Source organism: Botryllus schlosseri, chromosome 11 (assembly GCF_051294905.1).
Source record: "Botryllus schlosseri isolate E-star chromosome 11, Bs_hap1, whole genome shotgun sequence".
NCBI lineage: Eukaryota > Metazoa > Chordata > Ascidiacea > Stolidobranchia > Styelidae > Botryllus > Botryllus schlosseri.
Genome location: NC_137246.1, coordinates 20,895,979 through 20,915,079, shown reverse-complemented (window position 1 = coordinate 20,915,079; position 19,101 = coordinate 20,895,979). Strand labels below are relative to the sequence as shown.

The 19,101-nt window shown below is 40.6% G+C and overlaps 4 protein-coding genes and 2 pseudogenes across 6 annotated transcripts; 5 read left to right on the top strand and 1 right to left on the bottom strand.

Moving 5' to 3' along the window:
- Positions 1 to 912: 912 nt before the first annotated feature.
- On the bottom strand, positions 913 to 7,458 carry LOC145450691 (denticleless protein homolog A-like). 2 transcript variants are annotated; one of them, XM_080329195.1, is made up of 10 exons: positions 7,227 to 7,455; positions 7,040 to 7,128; positions 6,911 to 6,947; positions 6,562 to 6,849; positions 6,341 to 6,501; positions 3,671 to 3,797; positions 3,445 to 3,616; positions 3,261 to 3,381; positions 2,361 to 2,571; positions 913 to 1,688 (listed from the first exon to the last, which is right to left on the bottom strand). In XM_080329195.1, the coding sequence occupies exons 1-10, from the start codon at positions 7,300 to 7,302 to the stop codon at positions 1,057 to 1,059; spliced, it is 1,914 nt and encodes a 637-aa protein (XP_080185321.1). In that variant the 5' UTR covers positions 7,303 to 7,455; the 3' UTR covers positions 913 to 1,056. The 2 variants fall into 2 exon arrangements, with proteins under 2 accessions (XP_080185321.1, XP_080185320.1); XM_080329194.1 differs by having other exon boundaries at positions 3,445 to 3,797; positions 7,227 to 7,458.
- A 4,040-nt stretch (positions 7,459 to 11,498) lies between these two features.
- On the top strand, positions 11,499 to 12,102 carry LOC145450228 (prefoldin subunit 2-like). Its single transcript, XM_080328731.1, has one exon. The coding sequence runs from the start codon at positions 11,579 to 11,581 to the stop codon at positions 11,999 to 12,001; it is 423 nt and encodes a 140-aa protein (XP_080184857.1). The 5' UTR covers positions 11,499 to 11,578; the 3' UTR covers positions 12,002 to 12,102.
- LOC145450211 (tRNA ligase complex-associated NAD(P)H dehydrogenase PYROXD1-like) lies at positions 12,045 to 13,810 on the top strand. Its single transcript, XM_080328717.1, has one exon. The coding sequence runs from the start codon at positions 12,045 to 12,047 to the stop codon at positions 13,494 to 13,496; it is 1,452 nt and encodes a 483-aa protein (XP_080184843.1). The 3' UTR covers positions 13,497 to 13,810.
- A 32-nt stretch (positions 13,811 to 13,842) lies between these two features.
- LOC145450220 (aspartoacylase pseudogene) lies at positions 13,843 to 16,112 on the top strand (annotated as a pseudogene).
- Positions 16,113 to 16,131: 19 nt separating this feature from the next.
- On the top strand, positions 16,132 to 17,783 carry LOC145450219 (aspartoacylase pseudogene; annotated as a pseudogene). The gene has a single exon (XR_013918452.1). The product of XR_013918452.1 is annotated as an aspartoacylase pseudogene (transcript).
- Positions 17,784 to 17,815: 32 nt separating this feature from the next.
- On the top strand, positions 17,816 to 19,098 carry LOC145450221 (aspartoacylase-like). The gene has a single exon (XM_080328725.1). The coding sequence runs from the start codon at positions 17,816 to 17,818 to the stop codon at positions 18,734 to 18,736; it is 921 nt and encodes a 306-aa protein (XP_080184851.1). The 3' UTR covers positions 18,737 to 19,098.
- Positions 19,099 to 19,101: the final 3 nt, after the last annotated feature.

Here is a 19,101-nt window from a genome sequence, read left to right as displayed (position 1 = left end):
TGCGTACTAAAAATCTAATTGATGCACCATGATAATTCCAAGACAGTGGTTTTCAAACCCCCCTTCCCTTGGAGGCGTGAAAGCATCTGATGAAGGGCGCGAAGCTGAGTTCAACTGGAAAAAATTTTCGTCCTGTTCGTATTATTGATATGTATTTAGTATGAATTACATAGTAGAAGCGTGTTTGAAGCTAACATGGTTATGATGCTGTCAGCATTGTATGTCCTGGAACTGAGCCGAAAGTTGAATTACTAAATCTATGAACAGATCGTTGCTCACTAATTTATATTTAAATCCAGTTCTAGGAATCGGGCCAACCGACTTTCATCTCTATAGTTTTGACAAATTGGTTGAGGTCCGCCAGCCTATGAAATCTCGCCACTATATGTTTCTGACGCGTGTACGATATCATTGAAGCAATATTTGGCTTCTTTTAAATAAGCGCATATATTGTCTCCATGTCCTCACTATATAGCGTTTTGGTTTATAATCCCAATTTTATATAGTGCGGCCCACGAATGAATTCAGACGTTGAATGCGGCCCGCGAGCTCAAAAGTTTGCCCACCCCTGGGTTAGTAACTATGAAATAATTTCTAATAGAGTGTAGTAACATCTTGAGCGATCGCACATAATGAACACAACACACTACGTCAGTCACATACATTATTTTGACTATAAATTCTTACTGATGTGTACGTCTGTACGACACCAAGATAGTCAGAAACTCTACTTAACTTGACTCAGAATCAAATTGGCTAGGTACTCAATTTTGCCAAACTGTTCATCTGATCACCTTCGATTATTGTTGTGTGATGTCTTACCAGAAAACAATCATCCTATGATTCTCCATCTGTAGGGCTCTCGCGCTAGCAAACTTCCAAAACGGCAATTTCAGTGAAGATAGACAAGAATACCACTTTTGTCAATTCCTTCAGTCAATGCAATTTAAAAGCAAATTACTAAAAGACCATCGGCAGTACACAGTCAAAAACACGACAATCGACAGGCAGTGCATTTCGCCTAAAGAATCAATAAATGAGTTGTGATTGCAAATATCACCTCAAATTACCGTCTTTAAAATACGACGATATCGACTTGACATTACGTTTCGGAGTTCTGTTTTGGTTATCGGCACTCAGCGGCGACGCAAGCGATCTTCTCTTACGCTTGGAAGCGGACCCCCCGCCACTGTTAGACTTTCGTTTCTCACCCAATTCTTGCAACCAATTTTTGGTCGGGGTCACGTACGAGTTGGCCACGGAAGAAGCGTTTTCCTTTTCTTCAACTACTGATTTTTCCTTTGGTTCAATTGCTGAATTGCGCATTTCCATATCGAGACTTCGCGACGCTTTCGGTTCGCTATGCCCCCGTTCCTTCACGACTTCTCGTTTTACGAGCCATTTTTCGATGGAAGGAGGAGTCATGCCTGTGTCCTTGATTTTATGGCGGGGCGTCGTGGCTTTTTTAGGCGGCGGAGTAGTCAAACTTTTGGTCGGTGTGAAAAGGGAAGTCACCGACGTTTGCACGAGTTTTCGTGATGGCGTTTGAAACGCGGGAGTCTTTTCTCTCAGTGATTTAACAGGAGTGAACAGTGGCTGCATGGCGTTTGAAGACGTCGGGGTCGAGTCGGGCACGGAACACCTCGATGCAGCCGAGATGGGACTGAAATCGCATCCGCATTTGCACCCTAAATAGAGAGAGAAAAATAGTTATTAGTCACTATGCCGTGTACAATGGACAATCTCAAAATAGTACATTAAACTTGAGTGATCTCTTCGCTACGATTATTCGAAATTTCATGTCATATGTAGTGATACCAATGATATACAATGTTCTTTCCAATTCCCTACTAGTTGCAGACGATCACTCCTGACTAGTGTCAGCCGAAAATATTCGGGTTCATGTCAATATGAATATACTTTTCAGCTACTATGCTGTTGATTGGATGTGACCAATATAACAAAAGAGGTGGTTCCATTATTCTTATCCGCTCAAGATGCACGATGCGGGATAACGAACAGATGGGAGTGCGTCATATCGACTGTGACAGGTCAAATCAATTCAACATTCACCATGTAGCCTACTACTTATATATCTAGTATTAATGGTCAACATAACAGCGACATAAGATAGTATTCATGTCTCTCATTCTATTCCGTTTATTGAGTTTTTCAACTCTTGAAACGCGATAGAGCTGGGACTCGAATCAGAAATCTGTAGTTTCTTGACAGAGGAATTTAAACAGCAGCACCAAGTGCATTTTCAAATTTTTCATTTTGGCGCCGAAAGCTTCAGACACCTACATTTGTCGCCATCATGCATTGCAAAACGCGGGCAGTAGTGTCAAAACTTGCATTACCTAGTACTACGTCTTTCTTGACCGTCTCCGCGTATCCCTCCAACGGCAAGTTGGGTGGTTCCTGGCGCGGCATGTTCCACACACGGACGCCGCAGTCATCGGAGCAAGTCACGAGGTGAGCGATATCGCTCGGGCACCAAGCCACGGCAGTCGTTTCCGCCATAGCGTCGCTGGACAGAGAGACAATCGGCAGCTCGCATTTTCCTCCCGCCTGAATTGAAAGAGGGACATGAACCGAGGTGATCAAAGTAGTCAGAATTGCTACTAGAAGTAGAAGTACTGACATAATAGCGCTACTTTAGAATTAGCAAGACGCTTCTGAGCAACAACACAAAATCGCTGATGACACTACAAAGAAAGCAATTTTCGAAAACGTGTTACACAGCCATCATATAGTGGCTATTTCAGCAGGTCGATATGAAGATTTCACTGGCAATAGAGTGATACAAACCACTCCCACAATTTTCTACTTTACAAAGGCCAAAATGCAAAATGTAAGTAGTCAGGTGACCAAAACTTCCAGGCAGATATACTAGTCTGAAAACAAAACTTTTGATCTCGATTTTTGAAAAAGCGAAACTGGGGCAACGAACCAAGGACATTTGCCTTTCGACGAAGAGTGGTGATGATCGCATGTATAGCAACCGCTATACATACACAACAGTGGCACAGTTAACCTTTTGTTTGTTGCATAATTTCTGTAGATGTAGTTGGGATTATGTTCATAATATCATAAATCTCCTTATGGAACAGTCTGCCGCTAATCTATCATCATCACAAGACGAGACTATTAATATTCACTTTCAGTTAGTACAAAATGTTGTAATACTTCATTACTGACCACCTCTGGTCATTAGTGATCGAGAATAATTGTAAAAACATACACATTGAAAAACTTACATTCCATATGTAACCCTTGTTGTCGCAAGAGCCGCTTAATAAAAACTGATCGTCGCAACTCAAGGCAGTCCCGATATAAAATGACGAGCTGATGTGACCGCGATATCTACAAATCGGCTCTCTGCATGAAACAAAATCAGAAGTAGCAATGTGAGCTCATGATTCAATGACACCGGTACTACACCTTTTTCCATCGGGGCACGCTGGCATGAGGTGATATTGGTAGATGGAGTCATCGGTACAGGATGCGTAAAGTAGAGTATTTGTTGAATCTAGAGTCAAGCAAGTGTAACCTCTTCTTCGTAAACTGTTTCCGGCATACTCCAATGTTTCAACTGGTTCTACTTTTTTTTTTGCTGAAATTGAGAGATTGTACATTACTGTGACGGGTAATGAGTAGAAGTAATTACCTGATGTCTTTCTGGTCTGCTTGATTTTCCGGATGTCCCAGAGTTTTATGGCGCCATCTCTTGTTCCGGCTGTGATCACAGTGTTGCAGTCTTGGAAAAGCGCGCATGACACTGACTGCTGTGAATCCTGGAAGATGAATGTTAATTATCATGGCAAACTGTGATGAAATTTTGACATATCTTTTGAGGGCCCTGTGGATATAGGCCTTTTCGTGTATCATGTCTGGATTGTTTTCACATCCATCTCACGCTAAGGTACCATGTCTGGGTGTGTTCAAGTCTGTCGGATGCTCAAGTATCATGTCCGGGATGTGTTTACATATGTTTGACTCTCGGTTATTGCAGGTGTGATTCAGATATCTCCCCATACACATTATAGATAATATACATGTGATCATAGGCGCCGAGTTACGGGGTGACCCAGCCACACCATGACACAATTATAGGGTGGCGGCCACCCCATATAAAATGCTTAAACACAATTTCAAATGTTTGTATATTTCTATTGTCTGGCCAGTTCGATACGACATCAGCCAAACGCTATCATCAGTGCGCTGTCAATGAAGGAGTCCGTGATAGCGCGTAGGCCTAAATGCCAACTATTTATCATTAACCGATACGTGTGTTTAACGAAATATATTGTTCACGCCATTTTAAGATTTGAACAATAGGGAGTGTTGTGAACTGACTTAATTCCCTGAACTGATAATACCTTTGTGAGTCGTATAATTTGTCGTACGATAAATCGTACGATGTTTGGTGCATGTAATCGCTCGTGGATATTCGAGATGTACGTGTGTAATACCACGTAGAGACGTTGATGCATTCGTTGGTGATTATTAGATGGTTCGGAAGTCGATATACATTCATGAATATGTCGCTGGTTCGGAAGTCGATAGACATTCATAAGTACTTCGCCAATTGCGAGAAAGATATATTGCATTTTGAACCATACGTGATAGGCAATAAAAGTTACAAGTCGTGGAGACAGAAACAAAATATATTCGTCCGTGTGATCCATCGAATACGTGTGCAAGTGACAGGCTTCGTGGAACGTCAGCCAACAAGGCCGTACGGCGTGGTTAGTCGGTCCGTCGAACGAAAGAAGAAACACGCAGCGAATTGTAAACGCAACCTTCTTGGAGTCAGATATACAATTATACAACTACAAACATTCGCTCTGCGTTAAAGTGGTGACCCCGACGTGATGCTCGGAAATCGCAGAAGCTTAGCAGATTTGCGGACAGTGGTGATCCAAGCATGCATCACACGGATTAGAAAAATTTAAGGTAGATCGATTTTATTTTCTTGCACTACGACGTTAGTCGGTTACTGTTATTGGGATATTGACAAAGTATAGTTTTGTAAAGTAACTTGCAAACATTGGTTTCTAAACCCAGGTAGGGGTCGCATTTCCTGCGGGTCAAATCCTGCGCTGCTTGCAGATGTATGACGCAGGTGCTTATATAGCATGATGTTTTGATAAGAGATGTGTGCGGGTACACCCGTGGCAAGAAGGCTACCCTATTTATTCGATGCCATGATGCATCCACTAGCTGAATAGCTTGATATGTATGTGTAATGAATAATGATATATTGCAAGCCTTATGAAGAGATATTAGGCCTCTGCCATACAACGATACCCTTATGTTGAGTATATCATTGAGAAAATATGCACCGCGGTAGTGCATGATATTTGCAAACATTGCTTTGCATGTAATACAATAAATAGGGCACACTCTCGTTCTGTTGGTATATTCTGTTGGTATATACCAATGTTAAATGCTACGTGATATGAATTAGGAAGTTTCATATCAATTTAGAATAAAATGATTGCAGGTGAATATTCGATTTTTTTTATACCCATAACAGTATCTTGCTAATTAGAATAATTGAATACCGGTACAGCTTTGTCGGGGCGACGACAAACTAATAAAGTGTAATCCGTGATTAGTAATCAGACAATCGAATCGACTTCGTTTACGGTTGATTTCGACACACGTGCGTTGAGAGACACCATCTCCTCTCTCGAGCAGACGAGCGAATTCACGTTTTCCTTCTCTTAATTGAATTGTATTTGCGCGCATATTCGTTTACAGAATAATTCTTGAGTTAGTTGAATCTCGATAGTCTCTTTTATTGGAGCGCGAAATAGGACAGTGTGTTTGTGTATGCTTGCGCAAAGTGCGCATATTCATTACTCTAATAAGGCTTTGCCAACTTTTATCGGGAAATGCAGCAATGCAGCTGCAGCGGATGGAATGTCCTATTCCCCCGCCAATGTGTGGGAATGTGCAATCCAGATTGACATAATTAGTTTTATTTTCCTTCATATGCAGCTTCCTCGTCTTCAAATAGATGGCGACCAGGGTGGGTGAGTCTGAGTCACAATTTGATATATGAACGATTAGCCTAGACATAGACCTGTCAGTGAACGATTTTCTGAGGTATGCAATTGCTTTGATAATTCGAAATTAGGATCATTGTCATGGTTCTGGTAAAACTGCCAAGTGTGGAAGTATGAAAAATATTTTCCATACCGTTTCCATAGAATAACGATATAGTTCCTGGTAGTACAGATTGTTGACATTGACAAAAATAGATAGACCTGCACCATTTTTACAGACATTAGACCTTATTTTGAAACCATCACAGAAAAATTGAGCATACATGCACTAATTGGCCTGGTGTGGTGGACGCTAATCTTCGTTTTCTCTTCGGCGTCGAGCCATCGTTAACAACATGGGCATCATGGATCCTAAGGAACGGTTGAGAGCTTCTTCGGTCCCATAGTAAGACATTGCCATCTCTCGATCCAGTCACGAGAAGATCTAAGCATGAAATAGATTCATAACAGTCATGTCACCCTTCGATTTAAGAATGAATCATACCTGAATTTTGCTTGCACGCATTTATCGTTCTGAGGGTACATGAATGCCCTTTCAATTTAGTAACCACTTCTCCTTTGATCATATCCCAAATCGCTGCCGTATTGTCCCCGGAAGCGGTGGTTAATATATGTTCCCTCGGTATCCAGGATATATCAAAAATAGCATTGTTGTGAGCTTGCATTCTAAATAGTGGCTTCAGGGGCCATGATTTCGATGTGCGTTCGGATGTGAACAATGATATGTTGCCGTCTTCGTCAGCTACGGAGAAAATGTATTCACTACCCGCAGCTAAAAAAATTGGAATACTATAGTCAGATTGAATTGCAGTGAATAAAATGAGGAAGCCTACCTGTGCAAAATTCTACGGCATATGGTGGTACTTCTGGCTGTGGAAAAATGAGCATTATAAGCCATCTCGAAAGACCAGCAACATTACAACAAAATGTGCATTAATATAGCCGTATAGGGTATACCATACCTCAGTATAGGATCCTGGAATCTGATATTTCATAGAGTTCAGGCAGTACATTCTCTTCAATTCGTTTTCATGAACATTTCGCGCGAACTCTGCGGAAAGCAATCAACTTCAATTCATATTCATTTACAAACCAAAAAGAATTAGACCAATACCGGCAACACGATACGAGCTCGGCGATGTCACATACCTTTGTATTGATTCCTGCGATTTCTTTGAGAATATCCATTTTGTCGAAAGAAAGAAATCTCGGGAAATATACTCATCGCGAATAAAGAGATTGTAACGTTGCTACAGAATCCAACGAACAATTTGCTTAGCCCAGCACGTTTCGGGTTCACACAACATCAATAGGAATCTCCCGCTACGAAATCAGCTGATAGAAGCGATAGAAGTGGCCGCGGTCTTCTGTTTAGTTTTCCCGCTGGTGACGCGTGACTTACGTAGGTGAAAGGTCAATAATAGAACTAACTTTGAATGGGCTCGACGCTCGACGCGTAAGCGACTGTAGGATTTCTGGCAATCCAAAAGCTATCTTCCCGAGGGCAGAAATTATTGAATCTGGTCTTGATCGAAAGCTACTGTTGCACCGATTCCAAAAATATAAATTAAAATATTGATCAAGCACTGATCCACCTAGAATCTGTCCTCCAAGTCTGAAATATTGGCATTGTTCGATGCAACAGTAGCTTTCGATCAAGACCAGATTCAGTAATTTCTGCGCTCGGGAAGATAGGTTTTGGATTGCCAAAAATCCTACAGTCGCTTACGCAAAACAATTCTCTACTCCAGCCTCAGCGAAGCGGAACGAAGCTGCAAAATCGGTCGCTGCCGTTCCATGTTTAATTTTTATAATGTCATAGTGTCACTTCGATTGGGTTGGCTGTGCGACATCGGTCGATCAAGATAACCAGATAACGATCTGACATATCGGCCTCGCCTTCCGTCACATATACCACATTGATTTTCATCGCTATTCCCTCTATGTTCTCTTCTATTGTTTTTCATCCAGTGTACTATGTACATTGTACAATGTACAATTTGTACATGTCTCTTCTTTACATCTCGTATAGGCCAAAGGCGGAGGTGGGTGTCTCATTTCAAATTAATAATTGAATTTCATCAATCATCTCAGTAATTGCATGACTTTGGGATCCCTTTTCCGCCCACGTGATCAGATTAATCGGTAGAGCTGAAGGTGATGGTGTCTTCGAAAACTCGGGGCACGGTAATGATATAGGATAATTAATGGGGACCCGCTGTTATAAATCACTCTGTATTTCTCTGTACTCTGTATTTCGTGACCTCCCGCGTCCTCCTCATCGTCCAATCAACAATAATAAAAAGTAAAGCCTCATCATTAGTGAGGCGCACAGGTTGACATTGTTTGTATCATAATTTCTCATATTGCCACTTATAGGCGCTTATATGAACAATTGACAATTGGACTTATCTATAAATATATGAAAGTCCCGAACAACATGCGACGATCATTTTCGGCCCCTCGCCGCCGATGTTTTGGCAGCACACTTTGACGAGTCTCATATGTTGGTCGAAACTTTATATGTCTTGGAGCGTCCTGGCGCAAAAACGGCTGTTTCTATTTATATACATGAAATTAAATTCGATTTTCTTTAGGGGGAGCGATGTATAGCGTGTAGAGATGAGGGGATTTTAAATTTCTATGTCCTAATCCAATCCAAAGCTTCAAATCCTAATCCACGTCCTAATTCAGAATATTTGTATATTCCAATCCTAATCCTGATCCTAACATAGGATCGTTGGGTTATATTTTCATCTGAACAAGTCACACACAATGTACAATGCGATAAGACACAATGCGATGTCATGAACAGATAGGAGCATTAGGAGGCAGAGATGAGCGGATTTGAAATTTCTATGTCCTAATCCAATCCAAATCCGAACCTTCAAATCCAAATCCTAATCCATAACTTTTTCATATTCAAGTCCATGTCCAATCCTAATCCGATTCCAACTGGAAATTCAGAAAAAAAAATTAATTTATGCAATGGAGGGATTCGAAAATTTTCTTTCACAACCAACGATTCACTTGATTCAAGATAACCTAGTAACTATAAGTGCATTATTAGCTGATCTGAATAAAGTTTGTCGCCATTCGCCACACGACATTTCAGTCTCCCAGAAAATACATAAATCCAATCCAAATCCTAATCCGTTCCGAAAAAAATGTCTAATCCAAATTCAATCCAAATCCGACAAAATTTCACAAATCCTGTTTTTTCAAAATATATATATATCGGCTTTCAATTAAATAAAAGGGCAAAAGAAAACAGGAAACAAATGAACATCAAGATAATGAGTTTTGGGCCCTTATGAAGCGCCTCCATCGTGGGCTGTCGTGGGCGTCTTCGAGCGATAGCCCGCGTTGCGCTAGCTCGGTCCTCGGTTTTTCAAAACCTAATCCTATTCCATGCTCATCTCTGTTAGGAGGATGTCGAACGACACGCATCAGTAGCGATCCTTTACTCTAACGTCCATCCCGGCCTAGAGTGCCCGCGCGATGTCACAGTTCTTTTCGATTCTGATCTTTTTTGAAGCCGCGGCCCTACTAGTTCTTTTCCATTCTTTGTGAGTGCTTTCTTTCGTCGTGCATTTTACTTGGCTTTTTTGTAGCCGTAAGAACGGCGACGGTAGGGTAAGAGGAGCTCAGATAAACCTCCGACGGGAATCGAACCCGATCCGTCTGATTGGTGGGCGCTTATCGTAACCACTTATACACTATCTCCCCCGATATACGCTTGGAATTACTCGTCAACAGCCCACATATTATGTCTATAATTATGTAAAAAGAAATATAACGCATAATGAGTGGGAAAGTACATGAAGTAACTTTGGTATGACGAAAAACCTAGTCGCCATTCGCCACAGAACAACAATTTCCCCGAAAATCGGTAAATCCAATCCTAATCCTACTCCATTACAAAAAAACTAAAATCCTAATACAATCCAAATCCAACAAAATTTAACAAATCCGTTTTTTCCAAAACCTAATTCTAATCCATGCTCATCTGATAGCGTGATGTACACGAAATTAAATCGCGCGCTGCGTGAACGAAATTTACAAGTTTAATAATTCTAGCAAAAAAATAGTATAGAATTTATGTTTATTTACAATATTATTTCGGCACCCCTCGAGCTCGACCCCTTCGGTTTGGGGTGCGGCAGTTACGCAGGGTTACCATGCGTCCTCCTTTAGGTCGAGGACGCCCAATGATATATATATAATTGGAGGACGCCTAAATGTCCTCCTTTTTAACAATTCAGGTTCGAGTGAAAATGGGCATAAATGACGCTAAATAGCTAAGACGGACGTTTTCGAACGGGAAATTCGTGGTTCGATCGAAGGTGACGAGCATTTTTTTAATCAACACCACTAAATTTAAGTAAAAGGTGTATAATCTGGAATCGAACGAAAGTGATGACTTTTATTTTCTTATTTTTAGTCAACTCACCAAATTTTACAGCCGAAATACCGAAATCGGCTGTCTTCAGACTTGATCAACTAACTTCTCTGATTTGGTAAAAGTCTGGTAAAAGTGTCCTCCTTTCCCGATTCCAAAATATGGTAACCCTACACAGCTACGGCCACTGTGTAGGTTGGCAATCATGGATTGCACATTCGACCGCTAGATGACGGCCGGTAGTCGTTAACGACTTGTGACTTCACGCAGTTCACATGGGAAAGGTTTTCAAAACGAGTCGCAGTTGACGTTGAGGTATATGCTTATTTATCTTATATATTTTAACGAACGTAGTTTTCAATAACTGGTGAGTATGGTTTTCTACTGATTGACAGAAATACTGCTCCAACTTGCTTCGTCTCTATTGTATCATATTCATTTTATCGCAATCTTGTGATGTTTTTGAAGTTTGAACGATAACATTGAACCTGAATATTATCGGCTGACACTCGTCAGGAAAGTATTAACAAAACTCGGGGATGTCTATGGTTCTAGAAATCCCTGATAAAACTGAACAGAAATCTTTCATTTCATCGTAATCTTGCAATTGTTTTGAATTGATGATGTATATATCAAACTCTATAACTGAGGGTTATGCGGTACTATAGGTATCTTCTATCCAGGGGTGGTGAGTTGAGTATGAGTAATGAGATAGGCCTACTAATTATTTGAAGTACTCGAGTAAATATTCCATACTTTTACTACTTACTCAAGTGGGCACGATTTTATACCATAACTCTACAATTTTAGGTAAAACTAGTCTTAAAATACTTGAAAATCCGCTCTATTTCTATTTGGTAGAAATTTTCCACATTACTTCTATATACTTAGTACCAATGATGACTACTTTGACCACTCTGTTTTATCTGTGGTATGCCTTAGACTTGAACAGAGGAAAGTGGCTGCAGCAAGAGCATTAGGAGTATAGTAGTAGCTAGTATAGGTGTCTAAGTGATAACACTGATATGGATAAATTTTAACAGACATTTCTTATTTATGTAAGTGTTAAGTAAACATAACTGATCAGATTGAAATAATAATGAGTTCAAAATCCAAAACTCCATCGCATCAAGAAATATTAGACGGCTTCAACAAACTGCGCCAAGAACAGCGTGCATGTGCACTGAAAATTGCGGAAGTTGAGGGAGATTTATTGGAACACGGCACTGTATTACAAGCTTTGACAAAAGTGGACAAGAGCAGAAAGTGTTATCGTCTTGTCGGGGGAGTACTGGTTGAGCACAAAGTTGCAGACGTAATACCAGCTCTCGAAAAAAATAAGGGACAAATTGAGAACGTTAGCAAGTTACTCAACAAGCAGCTTGAAGAAAAAGGTAAAGAGTTGAACGATTTCAAAGAGAAGAATAACATCAGAGTTCAAGGCCCCGGGGCACCCGAAGAATCAGCAAAAGAAAAAGAAGCTCCCAAATCTTCAGGGGTTCTCGTGGAAGGAGACTCTTAAAAATTTGCATCACGTGATTGATATTTTTTTTTAGAAAATTTACATGGCATTATCTCACCCGTCTCCTGTGTATGTCGTCATCGGTGGAGGCATTGCTGGAGTATCATGTGTTCAATCACTGCAAAATTTGTCGCATGAAAATGAAGCAAAAGTTATGTTATTGTCGTCATCGTCTGTGGTAAAGTCTGTAACAAATTTGAATTATGTGACAAGAAGTCTGACTGAGTTTGATGTTGTCGAAAAAGATTTGGATGAACTCACCCAAACTTTACCCGGCATTGAGACGAAATGTTGTCATATCAAGAGTATTGTCCCGCATAAAAAATTAGTTGTAACCGATCAAAACGAAAAGATACCTTACTCGAAACTATGTGTTTGCACGGGGGCCAATCCGAAAATTATCGACGCAAATTGTCCGTATGTTATCGGCATTCGGGACACTCATACTGTCGAAGAGATGGAAAGACGTTTGGAACACGCGAAAAAGGTTGTGATTTTGGGAAACGGCGGTATTGCATTGGAGCTCGTATACGGCCTTAAAAATGTGGAAGTCGTGTGGGTGATCAAAGATAAATCCATCGGTAGTGCGTATTTTGATTGCGGCGCTGCAGAGTTCTTGATTTCCGAAATAAATAATCCAAAAGTGGAGGGAGACTTGTTAAAACCTGATCCACGCAGAGCAAAATATACTGTTTTCAATCTGAAAAGCAATTCCTCGTCCTTAGTTGATGTTCACGGTGGTAGTGCACTTGGCCCGGACTGGCATGAGAATGCCTGTTTACGGGGGTCTGGTGATAAAAGCGTCACAATTGAGAACGAAACACAAATTGAAAAGTTGGAATACGATAAAATACCGCAGCAATCTGGTTATCCTCTGAAAGTGATTTTAACAAACGGGAAAACAATTGCCTGTGATTTTCTAATTAGTGCAACTGGCGTTACCCCTAATGTCGATTTATTCAACGACATTGAAGGCTGCAAAATTTCTGCAGATGGTGGTGTTGAAATTGATGATAACATGCGTGTCTGTGGCTTGAACGATGTGTACGCGGCTGGCGATGTTTGTCATTGCTCCTGGGATAAATCCCCTCACTGGCTTCAAATGCGTCTTTGGATGCAGGCGCGGCAAATGGGTATTTACGCCGCTCAATGCATGGTCAGAAATCACGACGACGATGAGGATATGCTGCTCGATTTTTGTTTCGAAGTTTTTGCGCATTCCACCCGTTTCTTTGGACACAAAGTCGTGTTGCTTGGCAAATTCAATTGTCAAGATTTAGAGGCTGACAAATGTCAGCTGGTGGTCAGACTGACTCCAAATAAGGAGTACGTGAAGGTGGTGCTTTTTGACGGGCGCTTGTACGGAGCTGTTCTTGTGGGTGAAACTGATCTGGAAGAGACTTTTGAGAATTTGATTTTGAATGGTATTGATTTATCGCATTACGGGGAAAACCTGCTGCATCCTGATGTTGACTTGGAAGATTATTTTGATTGATTTTGGGATTCCTGCATACCTTTCGTGTTTGATGTATCTAATGTCTAGTTTTGTGTCGATATGTTGATTGTTGTACCAGATCTGACAATATGTTGATATTTCTCACGACTTCGTTAGCTTTAGCGCACACCATGATTATTTCACAGTGATGAATACTCTCAACTCAATTTTTGCAAGATTTGAAATGTTTCTGCTGTGTTACTGATTTACTATGCTGCTAGCGGTTGGTATAACATTTGTAGACTTTAGACTACCGCAGAGTTATTGAAAGCGTTCATACTTTTTTTTACTCGCGATGTCATTCAAATTTCAGATTCCATAGCAGTGCATAGCTCTTTGACTGAATATGAACGGCATCAAGAATGTCTGCATCTTGGGAGGTACTCATGGAGACGAAATGTCTGGGATATATTTGTTGCAGAAATGGAAGAATAATCCGGACATCATCAAAAGGTCGTCTTTCGTTACGAAAACACTGTTATCTAATCCGGAAGGTGTAAAACTAACGCGAAGGTACCGTGATTGTGATTTGAATAGATCGTTTACGAAAGAAAATTTACAAGCCGAAATCACCCCTGATACGGCTTATGAAGTTTCTCGGGCCAAAGAGCTGAAACGCATGCTCAGTGAGGGAGGGGAAATCGGTCCATGTGAGGTTCTGCTGGACCTGCATAACACAACAGCAAATATGAAAATGTGCATTATCCATCGCAGTCTGAGTGATCTTATGCTGCATATGCTGGTGTATGTTACTTCGAAACTGCCGGAAGGTGTGTGCAATTGCGTGTATACCCCAGATCCGCTAATTAACACAAAAAGTCTTGCCGAGCTCGGGATGACGCTAGAAATAGGACCCCAACCCCAAGGGGTCCTTCGGGAAGACATAATGAAGTTGCACGAAGAGGCAATTGTGCATTGTCTCGATTTTTTTGAAGCTTTCAATTCTGGTCAAGTATTTCCAACTACAACCGTTGTTATACATGACAAATGCGAAAACATAACATTTCCTCGTCATCAGGATGGTAGCATTAAAGCGGTGATACACTCTTCCTTGCAAGATACAGACTGGTGTCCTCTCAAATCCTGGGACCCAGTGTTTACATTGTTCGACGGGAAACAATTGCTGCTTTCCGATGTTGCAAAGTCGGAAATGACCGATGATGATGTTTTTTATCCGATTTTCGTCAATGAGGCTTCATATTATGAGAAGAATTTAGCATTCACTCTGACAAAAAAGAGAGTGATACGCATCCCTGAGTTGCAGAAGTAAAAGCCTTGAGCCATCGTTAATTGTTGTAATATGCAAGGATTTATTGTGTTGTTACAAAGGAGCTATCATGGAATTAGTCTGTCTTGAAAGCTGTGTTATAAATATGAGCCTTTAAATATTATTTATAGTTGTAATGTGCAACGATTTTTTGTGATTATGTTGTTACAGATAGAGATATCATACAGTTAGTGTTTCGAAAGCTGTTTTTCAAATATATGTCTTATTGGCGAATACATCACAGGTTCTCTGATGTCTTTACTGAGGCCAATCAGAGGTAGCCTATCCATGTGGAGTTGCTACCGATTGCAGAAAGCTATAATTCCAAATATTTTGTTACAAATCATTTGGATTAGTGTTATTGTCTTCAAATTTTTACGATAAATGATTATTAGGGCTGTTCAAAAATAACCTTTTTTCCTGAATCTTGCTGGCTACGTGATTCCGTTAGGTTGCCTTAAAAAAACGACGCACACCAAATTTGAATTCATTCTAACCAATATTCGCGGGTTTCGTACAGTTTGAAAATTTTGAATTTGCCCAAAAATGCAGAAAAAATCAAATTTTTCTCCCAACCCCATGAAATTGTTGCGCTGTCTTCAAAAACTATGCAAAACAAATTTGACTCAATTCCAAGCTGTAGGAGCGGAGTTATTCCAGTTTTCGATGATATTTCTTGGATTATCCACCGACTATCCACTGAAATACCTCCGCTTCTACGGCTTGGAATTGAGTCAAATTAATTTAATGCAAATTCAAAATTTTCAAACTGTACGAAACCCGCAAATATTGGTTGGAATGAATTCGAATTTGGCGTGCGTCGTTTTTTAAGGCAACCTAACGATTTAATCACGTAGCCAGCAAGATTCAGGAAAAAGGGTTATTTTTGAATAGCCCTAATGAATATACAATATACATATATGCTATAGCCTACTGTAACAAGATTCGCTAGCTATTTGAAAAATGTATGTTTTGCTCCGCTGAAACATAGCCTACTGTATTGCTATCTATGTGTTCTGTGTGTGGTCTGACACTCATTCGTGTAAACATAGAAATGATTGTAACAGTAGATATCCTGTCTAATTGTGTTGACTGGCGATTTTGCAATTGACCGCTATGTGCTTTGAAATTTTCATGGAGTTCTTATAGTCACTCCTTTCGTAGCAAGAATATATTGGTATCCCTATTTTCATTAACAGAGATAGCAAAAGCAAACGCATTTGTGTATTGTGATCTTCCTATGCCTGTATCATTGCCGTGCGGCACCAGTTTCCTCATTGACTTTTAATCTGCAGTGCCATGACAACTATGCATCAATACTACCAAAGTTTCAATTTATCGCATTTAGATTGAGGGCCTGATTGATATATTAGCATGGATAAGGTTGACAATTTGTGCATCTTGGGCGGCACTCACGGCGACGAGATGTCTGTGATATGCTTGCTGAAGAAGTGGGATGCCAATTCGGACTTGATCAGAAGATCGAATTTTGCGACCAAAACGTTGATTGCCAATCCGGAAGGTGTCAGGCTGTCGCGGAGATATCGCGACTGCGATTTGAACAGACTTTTCACAGAAGAAAATTACGAGACTGTGATTGCTAGCGACACACCTTACGAAGTTCGTCGGGCTATCCAGTTGAAAAACATGTTCAGCGAATCTGGAGACGTTGGTATGTGTGATTTTCTGATCGATTTGCATAACACTACGGCAAACATGAAAGTCTGCCTCATCTATTCCACTCCCAGTGATTTTGTAATGCATTTGTCGAATTACGTCTGTTCCAAGATGCCAGAAAATGTATGCAAAAGTCTTTACTGGCCTGGTCCGGTCACAGACACAGTGGCCTTGGCGAACGACGGAATAGCGGTGGAAGTGGGCCCTCAGCCGCAACGTGTGTTGCGTGAAGACATATTACACCTGCAAGAGCAGGCTACTTATCATTGTCTGAACTTTGTTGAGGCATTCAACTCGGGTATTGAATTTGACGATGCCAGAGTTACGGTTTACGAAACTGTAGAACATGTGAAGTTTCCACGTGATTCAGAAGGTAATATCAACACGGTGATACATTCGTCCCTGCAGGATAACGATTGGCGTCCGATTCAAGGCAGTGATCCTGTGTTCAGATCATTTGATGGCAAGGTGCTGAGGTTGAGAGATGTTGTTACGTTCGCGTTAGAACAAGATGAAATTTGGTATCCGTGCTTTATCAATGAGGCCGCTTATTACGAAAAAGATATTGCTTTCTTTATAACAAAAAAGAATCAGGTATCGGTATCGAAATTCAAGAAGAATTGACCCAGGCTGGGTGATTTGCAGGACTATTAACGTTGGAGTAGCTTATTTTACAAATATATTGCATATATGCAGGTTAATGGAGTTGATGTTTTTGTAATCTGTCACTATTGGTGCGATATCATATTAATAATCATATATTACTGTAATATTATTTAACCGTGTTGATCTCATTTGATTTGCAAAAGTAGCGCTAACCTCCATTTTCATAAGCTATATTATATATCATCATATGTCAGTTTTTTCAATATGCAAGCCCATAGTATAACTGTGGCCCCATGTCACTGTACTTTTCCATGATTGCCATAGCAACGTAATGGATTTCCATTCATACGGCACTATTTGCCAACATTCTAAAAAGTTATATAATTTCCAGAATAAGTTTGCTTTATCTTTCTTCAAAAGTGGGTCTTGTGATGCCAATTAAATTCGAAATCTACAGAGCAAAGAAACAAAGCCTCATCATTATCGTCAATTGTTTCAGTGCATCAATCGATGTTATGCAATGCTCACATTTAGTTCACTTTGCTCCAGGCTGACTGTTTCTTATCACTCAAGTCCGTTAATTGAATTCTCTGGTTCTCGGTATGTCTCTGTCAGGTGGCCACTCTGCCTTTGACCACATTGTACAGGCTTCCGGTCCATTTCCAGTTTACCTGGTGCCTTGTATAAGTTTTCCCGCTATAATTACATTTTTCATATTAATTCACAACCTCGACAGATTCAGGTTCGAATTGCATTGCAAATTAGCCAAATGCACGCCATTGAGAATGTGTGCATATTTGGGGGAACTCACGGAGATGAAATGTCTGGAATATATCTGTTAAAAAAATGGAAGGGTAACCCGACCATCATCAAACGATCTTCTTTTGCTACAAAGACGTTACTGGCGAATCCAGAGGCCGTTAAACTGGCTCGGCGATATTGCGACTGTGATTTGAACAGGTCGTTTACTGATGAAAACTTGAAATCTGAAACGGTCGAGGAAACCCCATATGAAGCCCGTCGCGCTAAAGAAATTAATTCATTACTGAACTCAGGAAGTGGACCGTGTGATGTCTTAATCGATCTCCATAACACTACAGCTAATATAAAACTGTGCCTCATCCATAACACGGTGGGCGACTTCGTGATGCATATGATGAACTACATCAACTCTAAACTACCACAAGGCGTGTGTAATAATATTTGCATTTCTGGTGCTAAGCAGTCAACATTCGATTTAACTTCTTGCGGAATTGGGATTGAGGTTGGACCTCAGCCGCAGAGGGTATTGCGTGCCGATATAATGGATTTGCAGGAAAAGGCGACTGTTCATAGTCTCGATTTTCTTGAGTTGTTCAACACGGGAAGTGTGTTTAGCGAAACCGTTGTTCCTTACCACGTGATAAAGGAAAATGTCAAGTTTCCTCGTGACGCGGAAGGCAATATTTGCGGCGTGATACATTCACGTTTGCAAGATAACGATTGGACCCCCGTCAAGGCTGCAGACCCGGTCTTTACGTTATTTGACGGTACGGTTGTGTTGTTACGTGACGTCATATCATCTGTGATTATCGAAGATGATATCTTCTATCCTTGCTTCATCAATGAAGCAGCGTATTACGAGAAAGACACTGCGTTTGTGATAACTACAAGGTGTCAGAAAGCTGTAGCGAAATTGCAGAAATCGTGAACCTGTTGACAACTATTCATCATGTCTATGTGTACATGAGATTTAATTACCCGCTCAGTGTCAATACATCATCAGTGGTCAATGTTTAAAGATTATGGTACATTTCTGTTGTATTGCTCGATGTTCACATTTCTAAGTGCTAATTTGGACTATCCACGATGCTTTCTAAATGGCGGGTATGAAAAATATGGTACGTGAAAGAGTTCGGTTGTAGCGTTCTTAATGCTCCCGTTCTTTATTGAATCCTGCCCATCGTTGAGTGGTTACCTGCGGAAAATTTTCTGTGCAAAGCTGTTTGACCGTGCGAGTGTGCAATTATAGTGAGTACAATAATCATTTTTACGACACACCGTTTATCGCAGGTA

What these genes read in the sequence shown, in the direction of transcription:
- LOC145450221 (XM_080328725.1), top strand. Translation starts at nt 17,816, where the DNA reads ATGCACGCCATTGAGAATGTGTGCATATTTGGGGGAACTCACGGAGAT.
- LOC145450691 (XM_080329194.1), bottom strand. Translation starts at nt 7,302, where the DNA reads ATGAGTATATTTCCCGAGATTTCTTTCTTTCGACAAAATGGATATTCT. An exon ending in CACCAGGCCAATTAGTGCAT is followed by an intron (nt 3,798 to 6,340) that starts GTATGCTCAATT and finishes TTCATCTTCCAG; the next exon opens with GATTCACAGCAGTCAGTGTC. An exon ending in ACAAGGGTTACATATGGAAT is followed by an intron (nt 2,572 to 3,260) that starts GTAAGTTTTTCA and finishes CTTTCAATTCAG; the next exon opens with GCGGGAGGAAAATGCGAGCT.
- LOC145450211 (XM_080328717.1), top strand. Translation starts at nt 12,045, where the DNA reads ATGGCATTATCTCACCCGTCTCCTGTGTATGTCGTCATCGGTGGAGGC.
- LOC145450228 (XM_080328731.1), top strand. Translation starts at nt 11,579, where the DNA reads ATGAGTTCAAAATCCAAAACTCCATCGCATCAAGAAATATTAGACGGC.